Source organism: Natator depressus, chromosome 8 (assembly GCF_965152275.1).
Source record: "Natator depressus isolate rNatDep1 chromosome 8, rNatDep2.hap1, whole genome shotgun sequence".
NCBI classification, from domain to species: domain Eukaryota; kingdom Metazoa; phylum Chordata; order Testudines; family Cheloniidae; genus Natator; species Natator depressus.
This window is the reverse complement of record NC_134241.1, coordinates 89,747,855-89,759,607: the sequence shown is the minus strand read 5'-3', so window position 1 is coordinate 89,759,607 and position 11,753 is coordinate 89,747,855. Positions and strand designations below refer to the sequence as shown.

Sequence of the window (11,753 nt, the reverse complement as noted above, 5' to 3'; positions counted from 1 at the left end):
AGGGCATGCTGGGACTTGTAGTCGCTGGCGTGTCCAGCGCGGCTGACGGCGTCCCGTGACCGGCGGCCGGAAATAGAGGCTAGGAGGTTCTGGACTCTGGAGCGTTAACGGGTCCTGCTTGTCCTCCTGAGCCGTACGGCGGCCGCGAGGGGCCAGCCGGCGCGCGGTGGCGGGGTGAGCGGCTCTCTTTTCCCGTCCGTCAGCGGGGGCGGAGGGAGCGTCCGGGTCCTGCCCGCAGGCTGGAGGGGGGCGAGCGTGGCTCCTGCGGGCCCCCATGGGGTCGGGGCAGCGGGAGGGGGTGGAGCGAGCGCCCCTCGGGGGACCGGGACAGCCAGCGCTGGGGGAGCCTGACTGTCCCTGGCGGTGTCACCGGGAGGCTGGCTGGGCGCCCCGGAGTGCATGGCTCGGTGCCTTGGGGAGGCTGGCCTTGGTTCCCCCAGTGAGGTGGGCGAGGGATGTTTAGTGAGAGGCCTGTGTCTTCCTGTCTGCTTCAGTTTTGGCGCCTGGGGAGCAGGTTAAGATCTCAACAGGCTTTTCCATCCCGGGAGACAATCCTCCCCAAGGGAAGGGGCGCAAAGGGACTGCCCTGGGTGAGGCAGTGCTTGGTGGTGGTGTAATTATGCCAGCAGGAGGGCGCGGCATAGAGCGGCTACATGGGAAACCTGTCAGCGGCGCCGCTGTGCTGCTGTAAGGTCTGTAGTTTAGACGGAGCCTTGGTGCAGTACGTCCATTCTACAAGGGCTGCAAACTTTGGTGTTCTTTAAACAAGAGCTTCAATTCTGTATAGTTGATGGCTTAGGCCTCACCAGAGAGAGCTGCTCACTTGCTGTTGATGAGTGAGCAAGCAAAGTTTTCAATACCTGCAAGAACAACGAGGAGTCCGATGCGATGGCACCTTAAAGACTAACAGATTTATTTGGGCATAAGCTTTTGTGGGTAAAAAAACCACTTCTTCTGTTATGCCCAAAGAAACCTTAGTCTTTTAGGGGCCACCGGGAGACTTGTTGTTTTTATGGATACAGACTAACACGGCTACCCCCTAATACTTAATACCTTCAAGGGTTTTAAAAAAATTAACAGTATGCGTACGTTGATATTTCATTATTGTACTATTCATCCATCTCTTCCCCTTCTCCACTCTTTATCGTTCAAAGCAAGCACCTGTAAACTTTGTTCATAAAGTGCACGTGTATCTATGATGCCTTCTAAGTACCTAGCCAGTTATATTTCGTAATACAAAATAAAGTTGTGAATAGCTCTTTATGCTTAAGAGCATAAAAAAATGCAGCGTGACACCCTTCATGCTTTCAACAGTCCGATACTAACATTCAAAAGCCTTCAGAGCAAACAAATCCCAGAAGAATCAGTATCTCTCTTCTCTCCATGAAGTTACTAACAAGGGTAGTTTGCAGAACTGGCACTAATTTCTGCCAATTTAAGTACCAAAGAATAATCTGAAACAGTTCCTAAAGGTCGGCTTGTCAAAAGCTTTTACTCAGCATTAAATCCTGAATGGGTAAAATGTTCTATCTTTGTCTGAGAAAAAAACTTGCTCTCTTCACCTGCCCTTCAAGGATACTGTTTTGAAATACCCTTTACATTTATCAGAGTGTAATTTATTGACTGTCTGAATGTGTGGTTTTTGTTAGAAAAGTGACTATAAAAATGATATTTTGGCATTCCATATTTAGTCTCTGTCAGTGACTTCCATATGAATTTTGAACACTGTCATTACTGCAAGTGCAATCTCTTCTGAAAAACAAACTGGGTTCTTTTTTCTTCTCACATCACCAATAATAAAGATCCTGGAATCCAGAATTTCTCTAACGATCTTACTGGTGATGCATAAAGCAGAGTAGATTAGAGCTTGCTCTTCTGTCGCTGAATTAGTTAGTTAATAAATTAGGCTGTTAGTAAAAAGTCAGTAAAAACTTTCCACAGTACCTAGGAGCCTGATAACACTCAGAGAATTTTGTGTGTATGGTGTCTTCTGGCACTTTGTACTGTAGGATTATATTAATAATGTTTCTTATTAGACAACTTCTCAAAATTATAATAAACCTTTCGTAGAGAACAGAAGCTCTAGGTTTTAGAGGGGGCTTGCAGCAAGCAGTGTCTGTTGGGCCTGATTCTCTTCTCATACTGATCTTTTATTGCTATAACTCCACTGATTTCAGTAGAGTTACTCCTGATTCCTATCAGCATGAGAATTGAATAGCCCAGTGTGTTTTCTCCCAAAGTGAAACATTTGACTCTTTGATCTTGGTATTCTTTTCAATACTATACTAAAGACAGGAGGATTTCTAGGAAAGAAATGTATGAGGATAAAAAGAAAAGTGTACTAGTGTGGCTAGCATCTTTTAGGGGAAAACAAGATTTATGTTTCTCTTCAGAATACTAGAATTTCTTTCATTCCCGAGGTTAAGCAGAGAGAGCTTTTATAACTATAGAGGCCATTGGTTGCCATAAATGACCATCCTTGATTGATCCTATGAGAGCAATAACAGAATCACGAAGAAGCTAATCTCTAGCTCCCTCAGATAATCACGACTATTATCCCTGTTACTTGTCCACACAAAGTCTCTTCTTTTCTTTCCTCCTTAATTTTCCTCCAAAACACACACACACACACACACACACACACAATCTAAAGGACCTGGTTAATAAAGGAAAGGATGTTGAGTTGTCACTCTTTATGAAGCTTTGATTGCTGTGTTTCTGTTAGTAAAATAGTCGTTAATTTATTTTATTTCTTGGTTTATGCGACTGAACAAAATGAAAACTAATACCAGAATTGCTCCTTTCTGTGGGGAAGAAAAAAACTTAGAAGGGGATGTTTGACAAGTTTCCATCCAAATCATTCCATGGATGGGGACGAAGAGAATAACATGACAGCGTTTACACTCTTGTGCCATAGGCTGCATTTTCACTCCCAACTGTACGGAGCTCTGGAGACACAATGCCTTGTAACTTCTCACTGGTTCTGGGGAACTTGACATCTCTTCTCCAGCCTTATCACTGACATAACTCCATCAAAGTTATGCTGCCAGGACTTTCCTTGGTGCTGGCTGCCCAGAGTTAAATGTGTCTTCCCCAAGGTGGAGGGAGTAAGGTAATACAGCCTCGTCCCATGCATTTCTGTTCCGATCCTGCCCCCAATGGAGAGCCTCTTATGTGAAGGGGAGTTTTGGCTTTCGATTTCCAAACTTTTAATGTCCATGATGGAGTTGCCCACGTCTCAAGCCATTTAATTATAATAGTAAGCCCTCTTGTTTGATAAAACACTGAGTGAATTATTCTACTTGGCTACAAAGAGGGCAATGACTATAATGATCTACCTATAATGCCAAGATCCATTTTCGAGGCTAGAAAAGTTTGGTCTTGTAGCAGGGACTGTTAATTCATTCAGCCTTTTGTTAAAACTTTTGGTCTACTTAGCATGGGCAAGAAAATGCTCCTCAACCAAGTATTTTAAAGTAAATGTATTTCTGGTGAAAGGTGCCAGCTTGACAACTATAGAAACTGAAGTCCTCTATTTATTGGTAAAGCATGTGCAATTTGAGCAGTTGTATTGTTCAATAGCAATCTTTCTTGTTAAGTGGCACTGATGGACAGACTACCAAGGGAGTTCTGTTCAGTTCTCTGACTTCTTCGGAGAAGAAAAAAACCAGGTGAGGGTAGTATGCCGCTTTTATGTATTATAAAGAAATGGGGCATTTCAAAGCTGAATCAGTTTGTGCTGCAGCTTCTAACATGTTAGTAAGTATGCACTGCATTTCTCATTGTTTGATTATTCCAGGAATCAGTTTCCCTTTCTTGACAACTTGTAAGTAGCTTTTTAAAACATTAAGTGAATTAGTTTGCAAGGTAATCGGTGCTCCCACTATTTTATGTATTCGGTCTAGTTATGTTGCTAAAATGATCACCTTCTAGCAACATAACTAGACTGAATACATAAAATATATGTACGAAAACCCTTTTTGTCTTTTGTACAAAACAAGATAAAAGTAGAAGGGAAACTGCAATTAGCCTGTACATGTGATTAGAGGTGATGTAAAGTACACTATAACAGATCTCTAGAAAATATTGATAAAATAAGTACTGTTGCAAAATAATTTTAATTTTACAATCTTCTATAACAAATTGTTTCTGTACAAAATAGTCTCAGTTCTGTTACACATAAAACCTGTTTTCAGTAACTATTTTCTTCCTTTTCCTCCACAAGCTCAACATCTTCCACTTTGTCTTCCGTCCCACCTCTCTCCCCACTCCAGCACCACCTCCTCATCAATACACACACGCGCTCTGCATTGGAAAGGTCTGGTTTATATCTGAAACCAACACTGCAGTGTCCTTTTTTTAAAAGTTATTTTTATATTATTTTTATGTGCTCAGAATCCTAGATGTGAGCAAAATAAACTTATAAAACTCTCTAATATAGGGATTCAAGCATTCCGCTCTAACTACAAATTGAAACTTGAGTGTGAGGTTACATACACTAGTGTGGTCTACGTGGTCTAGATCAGTTTCTGGAACAGAGAACCGATGGAGGACATATTTTATTTAGCTTTGTACAGTAGTTTTATTGTATATTTCGAATTAAATGCTTTTATTACACGTTCATAGAACATGTGATTGTTTTTCAGTCACTGGAAGTGGAGGATTCTGAAAGTTTATTATTGTTTCTGGTCATATTAGGTTTAAGTACCTAAGCATGCTGGTGATACTATACAATGTATACTCTATGCCCATAGTTATGTTTATTTTTTGTTTTTGCAGTGACAAATTCATGTCTTGCAAGACAGTGATGGCTTTTTCTCTAGAATTTGAATATGGAGGCCACAGGGACAGATGAAGTGGAAAAGCTAAAATCCAAGTTCATGTCTGCATGGCACAATATGAAATACAGTAAGTGAAACAGTGGATAAAATCCTGACTCCATTGAAGTCAATAGTTTTGCCATTGACTTCAGGGGGGAGCCAAGATTTCACACAGTAAGTATATTTGTATACATCTATTAATCAAAAATGTAACTTGGACTTTGAAACCAATTTGTTGTTCAACAATAAACTAAATAATCTGGGAAAACAAACTCATTTAGATATTCTCTTTCAATTTAAATATTTTAAGGATTTATTTTTTCAGTGACTGACTTAGGTCAGAAAAACAGATTGGCATTAAGCACAGATGACATGACAGTTTTGCGTAGGATCTTAAACAGAGAAGTTGTAAAATCAGGCTATAGGAATATCTACACTTGCGAGTTAGAGCACATTAAAGCAGTCCAGTGCTCCCTAACTCACAACGCATCCACGCTGGCAAGGCACGTAGAGCACCCTGACTCCGCGGCTGGAGCGCTCCTGGTAATCCACCTTCGTGATTGGCATAACGCTTGGTGCACCATGGCTGGAGCGCCGCAGTACCAGTGTGGATACCCTGGTCTGTTAATGCGCTCTGATCAGCCTCCAGAAGTGTCCCACAATGCCTGTTCTAGCCACTGTGGTCGTCACTTTGAACTCTACTGCCCTGCCCTCAGATGATGAATCGTCAGACCCGCCCTTTAAATTCTCTGGGAATTTTGAAAATACCCTTCCTGTTTGCTCAGCAAGGCGTGGAGTGCTCTCAGTGCATCTTTCCAGGTGACCATGCTTCCACGCACCAGGCGATCTCTGGTATGGAGCAATGGCAAGGTGCTGGACCTCATCAGTGTTTGTGGGGAGGAAGCTGTCCAATCCCATCTGCGCTCCAGCCGTAGGAATTACGATACCTTCAGACAGATATCAAGGGACATGATGGAAAGGGGCCATGACAGGGATGCACTGCAATGCACGGTTAAAATGAAGGAGCTGCAGAATGCCTACCACAAAGCCTGCGAGGCAAACCGCCGCTCCGGTGCTGCCCCCCGCGACCTGCCATTTCTACAAAGAGCTGGACGCAATATTGGGGATGACCCCACCTCCACTCCAAGGACCACCATGGAGATTTCAGAGCCCAGCTCAACAAAGCAGGAAGAGGAGGAGGAAAGCGGGAGTGAGGGTGCTGAAGAGGAGGAAGACACCCTGGCATCCCTAGACGCATGCAGCCAGGAGCTGCTCTCAAACCAGGAGGAAGGTAGCCAGTCGCAGCGGCCAGGGCTTTTGGAAGGACAAACACCAGAGGACATGCCTGGTAAGCGGCTTTTATTTTGGGAAGGAAGTTATTTGGTGCAGGCTCTTGGGACGAGGAGGATTAGGGCTGCATGCATGCCTAGATGTGGAATAGGGCATTGATGCGCTCTCTCACATCCTGGTAATCTGCCTCAGTGATCTCTTCAAAGGTCTCATCCAGAAGCCATGCAATGCACTTGCACAGGTTCCTTGGGAGCGCTACTGTACTCCTTGTCCTAGTCAGGCTAACATGTCCGTGCCACTGTGCCGTGAGGCAAGCTGCATATGGGCCAGGGCAGAAGCTGCATTGTAGTAGAAGACCCTCCCTTGCTTCCCAGGTCACCCTGAGCAGCGAGATATCTTCCAGGATGAACTCCTGTGGAAAATGTGGGGACAGTGTTCAGTATAGGGGCCCCCTGCAACTGTTGGCTCTCCCCAAGGCACAGAAACCGAGAGGACAGTACGGCAGTGAAACAATCAGTCCCCCTCAACCCCTGTGCTTACTCACCATTTTGGGGCTTCTGTGGGTTACGTGAGCTCGCTTTGGGCCGGGCAAATTCTGCTATTGTTTAGACTGTGCTTGTCTTTAAGTACGGGCAAATCATTGCTCTGTCTGGTGTGAACAATGCTGCCTCTGTTAAGTGTTGCATTTTGCCTTTACAGATGCAGTCTTGAGATCTCACCTGTCCGTGTTATTACCGGCCAAAAGACTCCAAAGAATTAGGAAGAGGCCATGTAGAAGCAAAGAAGACATGCTGCATGAAGTAATGCAGCAGCCCCTTCATGAAAATCAAAAAGAGCAGGAGTGGAGGGAGAGTAAAAGGAGGTTCCGCCAGCAGAATGCAGAGCGCCGGCACCAAAGAACGGAGCGGCTGATAAGCATTATGGAGTGCCAAGCGGACTCAATCCAGGAGCTTGTAGCCATGCAGGCGGAGCACTACTGCCTCCCCTCCCCCTCCCCCAGCCCTTGTCCCAAAACTCTTTCCCTTGTGCCCCCATGTCACCTCCAACCCACTTTCTCCAACATCTGGGTTCTTATCACCACCAGCTGCCTCCAACACCTGTAGCTTCACCACCCAACCCTGTAAACTACTACCATTACCCACTGCACTCAGCCCCCATCACCATGCATTTTAGCCAGCCTGAAGTGCAGCACTCATTGCACAGCACTCCAGACAGGAAGGCTGAGTATGAGAACAGGACAAGCAAATCTGTGATTGAACTGTTCCCCACCCCGTCCCCTTGCCCTTTCTGTTTCCCAAGCAGTTGTGTTTCTTTTCAATAAATGAATCTTCTTTTAAATAAATGGATTTTTTGGCTTTGAAGATATTCTTTATTATTGCATTAAGTAAAAGATACCTTAGCCCAGGAAAGCAACAGGCACTGCAAGTCAGTGTAGCAAGGACAGATTCCTACTAACATTGGAACCACTGCACTTCACTCCCGTGCAGGGCACCTAACTTTACTGGTGGCTTTCAGTCTCAAATTATTCCCTCAAGGCATCCCTAATCCTTGCAGCCCTGCGCTGGGCTCCTCTAATAGCCCTGCTCTCTGGCTGTTCAAATTCAGCCTCCAGGTGTTGAACCTCTGAGTTCCATGCCTGAGTGAATCTTCCACCCTTTCCTCTGCAAATGTTATGGAGGGTGCAGCACGCGAATATAACCGCGGGGATGTTGTCATCGGCCAGGTCCAGCTTTCCATACAGAGAGCGCCAGCGGCCCTTTAAACGGCCAAAAGCATGCTCCACAGTCATTCTGCACCAACTCAGCCTGTTGTTGAACCGCTCCTTGCTGCTGTCAAGGCTCCCTGTGTAGGGTTTCATGAGCCACGGCATTAAAGGCTAAGCGGGGCCTCCAGGGATCACAGTGGGTATTTCAACTTCCCCTGTGGTGATTTTCTGGTCTGGGAAGAAAGTCCCGGCTTGCAGCTTCCTGAACAGACCAGTGTTCCGAAAGATGCATGTGTCATGCGCCTTTCTGGGCCAGCCTGCGTTAATGTCAATGAAATGTCCACAGTGATCCGCAAGTGCCTGGAGAACCATAGAGAAATAGCCCTTCCGATTAATGTACTCGGAGGCTAGGTAGGCTGGTGCCAGAATTGGAATATGAGTCCCATCTATCACCCCTCCGCAGTTAGGGAAACCCATTTGTGCAAAACCAGCCACAATGTCATGCACGTTACCCAAAGCCACGGTTCTTCTGAGCAGGATGCAATTAATGGCCCTGCAAACTTGCATCAACACTATTCCAACGGTCGACTTTCCCACTCCAAACTGGTTAGCGACTGATCGGTAGCTGTCTGGAGTTGCCAGCTTCCAGATTGCAATAGCCATCCGCTTCTCCACTGGCAGGGCAGCTCTCAATCTCGTGTCCTTGCACTGCAGGGTGGGGGCGAGCTCATCACACAGTCCCATGAAAGTGGCTTTTCTCATCCGAAAGTTCTGCAACCCCTGCTCGTCATCCCAGACTTGCATGACTGTGGTCCCACCACTCAGTGCTTGTTTTCCAAGCCCAGAAGAGGCATTCCACGGTGGTGAGCATATCCGTGAATGCCACAAGCAATCTCGTGTCATACGCGTCATGCAAGTCGACATCATCGTCAGACACCTCGCTGTCAGTTTGTAGCTTAAGGAGTAACTCGACTGCCAAACATGACGTGCTGGCAAGACCCATCAGCATATTCCTCAGCACTTTGGGATCCATTCCCACAGAACGAAAGGGAAGACAGAGCGCACAGAACAAAAAACGTTGAAAAATGGTGCTAAATGTGGATAGAAGCACAGGGATTGCTGGGATGCGGACCTAGAATGCCCCGCACCTCCTGCCCCCTTCCCACAAGCTACAGCGCTAGAATGGGAAGAGGTGCCCTGTGGGATAGCTGCCGATAATGCACCAGTTCCAATGCCGCTGCAAATGTGGCCACGCCAGTGCGCTTGCAGCTGACAGTGTGGACACGCTGCAGCGCTTTCCCTGCTGTGCTCTCCGAGGGCTGGTTTAACGCTCAGCGCTCTACATCTGCAAATGTAGCCATGCCCTATGTGTAAGACTACAGCACCACAGCTGCAGCTATGCTGCTGTAGTGCTTGTATTGTAGATGCTTCTTACATCGATAGAAGGGGCTTTTCTGTCAGTGTAATTAACCCACCTGTCCAAGAGGTCGTAGCTAGGTTGACGGAAGAATGTATTTACACTGGGGGGGGGGGGTTAGGTCTACATAGCCATGGGACTCAGGGCATGAAATTTTTCACAGCCCTGAGTGACAGAGGTAGGCCTATCTAATTTTTAGTTGTAGACCAGGCCTCAGTATGAGCAGTTGTCATTGGTAGTGTATTTTGACAAAGTTAAGACTCTGGGTCAAATCCTGTCTCCATCAAAGTCAATGGGGTGTGGATTTCACCCTTTGTCTCTTCTCTCTCAAAACAGTTCAGAAGTAGGCAAATCTCAAAACTTGGTCACGAGGAATTAGTTAGCTTTTATCTTCCCATTTCCCCTCAAGGCCTGAGGTCAAAATTTACATCTTAAGTCAGTGGGAGTTATTTTTGAGTGAAGACTGCAGGATTTGGGCCTAAATGGGGGGGGGGGGGGGAAATTGGTGCAATGTTTGCTAATATTAACTATTCAAATCAGGACGTGCAGCAGTTAAGATTAAACATGGAACCTTAATTCTACCCTTTGTGGCTATATGTTACACTATTGTGTTTCTCAATGAAGTATGTAAGTGTTGAAGTTCTGACAGCAACATATTAACTCACCCATTTTGTGCGCATATATTTTTTTATTCCTGTTTTTCTCAAATATGCATCTTAATCTTGTGACTAAATGTATACAGTAAAACTTTGCAGGTTGTGCATTGTGGCTTTTTAGTATTGCTGTTGGAAGCTTAACTTGAGTATTTTAATATAGTAATTAAAAAAATCACAAAATTAAACTGTATAGTAATGAGTTTATGCAAAAAGGCAGAGTTAACATAAGTTCAAACTTAACTTTTGCATTTCATGACTTCAGTGCTTACTTATGAAATTTTCAGGTTGCATAACATCTTATGTGGGTGATATTGTGTTTACAATGGCTACGTTACTTTAAGCTTGTTGACTATAAATCCATTCATGTGTCTTAATAGTAGAACCTGTTTGTATTATTCAATCTATAAAATAATTCCAATTCCAGTGTGGTGTTTCCATGTTCTACTAACTTGTGTGACTTTTTGTATAATCAAATGCTTTTGGAAGTGTTTTGAAATATTTCAGCGACAAACTTTTGTTTGCTTTGTATCTCTTTTAGGTTGGGTATTGAAAACAAAAACTTACTTTAGAAGAAATTCTGCTGTCTTCTTGCTGGGAAAATGTTACCATTTCAAGTCTGATGGTAAGTGTAAAGGATTTAATTGATCCCATTTTGGCACTGCTCTGTGAAGTCTTTGTAATCATCTACCAAAATCTTTATTAATAGAGAATTAAAGTTCACAGTTTAAATATGGAAAAGCTAGAATATTCTCAGTTAAGTTTTCAAAACCAGTCTTAATACCTGCCCCATCCCACTGTTCGCACATAGGCCAGAGAACCCAGCCATTGTCAAATCAGACTTCATCCTTTGTGTGCATACGTTTTATAATCTGTGCTTGGGTTTACTCATCTGTAAAATGGGTACTGAGGCTTAATCAAAGGTACTGCATAAACTCAGCCTTGTTCAGGAGAATGAAATGGTAATACCAACATCAAAGTAACACCTTCCTTGATGAGTTCCTAGTCCCTGTTAACTCTTTCCTGTGCAAATTTGCCCTCTTATGGGAGCCGTTTTCCCAGCATGCCTTTCTCGGTTTGGCCCCTTAAATTTAGTAGGACCAAGCAGCTGCAGCCTTAAAATGGCTGTTTCAGTAGACAGCTGCTACCTGAATCATTCTTTGTTTCAGCTGCTACATACCTTTTATGTTTCTCCTCAGGTTTCGCTACTTGTTGCGAAGGAGATACTGTAGTCTCCTAGGGAATTCCTATTTTTTAATAGTATAATTTTATTTTAATTAACAAAAGTCCTGTGTCAGTTAATTTCAAAGCTGTAACTTGTGTTATGTCTGTCTTGCAGAACCCAGTGAACTCTCTCCAGATGGATCCTGCTTGGATATAGTCGACAAAGTCATTTCTGGAAATGTAGAAGAGTTTCGTAAAGATTTTATTTCTAGAATATGGTTGACTTACAGAGAAGATTTTCCTCAGATAAAAGAATCTGCTTTGACAACAGACTGTGGTTGGGGTTGTACACTGAGAACTGGCCAGATGCTGCTGGCTCAAGGGCTTGTGCTTCATTTTCTTGGTAGAGGTAAGCATGAAGAGTAGATCATTTTTGGTTTTGTCAGGAGGTAGAACCAAGCATCAGGATGCAGGTGGCCCTTTGTTAATGATGAGGAACATGTATCAGCCTTCGCATATGTATCCAGTAAACTTAGCTAGCTAAAGTGCTTGCTTGCTTTTGATTCTGGACTGCTTTTTAAGAATATAGGAATTGCTTTACTGGATTAGACTAATGGTCTGTCTAGTCCAGGAACCAGTCTCTGATGACGGTGAATACTAGCTGCTTCAAAGGAAGCTTCAGGAAACCCTGTAGAAGTTAGTTT

The 11,753-nt window shown here is 44.3% G+C and overlaps 2 protein-coding genes across 2 annotated transcripts in view; both read left to right on the top strand.

Annotated features, from left to right (window-relative positions):
* The first annotated feature begins 23 nt into the window (after positions 1-23).
* Positions 24-11,753, top strand: part of ATG4C (autophagy related 4C cysteine peptidase) — a 34,938-nt gene continuing 23,208 nt past the window's right edge. The window contains exons 1-4 of the mRNA XM_074961606.1: positions 24-174; positions 4,780-4,908; positions 10,427-10,510; positions 11,225-11,458. Of these exons, the coding sequence (XP_074817707.1) occupies positions 4,833-4,908; positions 10,427-10,510; positions 11,225-11,458 (394 nt within the window). The 5' untranslated portion in view covers positions 24-174; positions 4,780-4,832. The remainder of the gene's footprint in view (positions 175-4,779; positions 4,909-10,426; positions 10,511-11,224; positions 11,459-11,753) is intronic.
* LOC141992939 (uncharacterized) lies at positions 5,627-7,348 on the top strand. The gene is made up of 2 exons (XM_074962287.1): positions 5,627-6,168; positions 6,810-7,348. Exons 1-2 carry the CDS (start codon positions 5,646-5,648, stop codon positions 7,211-7,213), a joined length of 927 nt encoding a protein of 308 aa, XP_074818388.1. The 5' UTR covers positions 5,627-5,645; the 3' UTR covers positions 7,214-7,348.

Bases quoted from the DNA above. Each gene is read 5' to 3' on its own strand.
- LOC141992939 (XM_074962287.1), top strand. From the start codon at position 5,646: ATGCTTCCACGCACCAGGCGATCTCTGGTATGGAGCAATGGCAAGGTG. The intron at 6,169-6,809 runs GTAAGCGGCTTT...TTGCCTTTACAG, and splicing joins AACACCAGAGGACATGCCTG to ATGCAGTCTTGAGATCTCAC.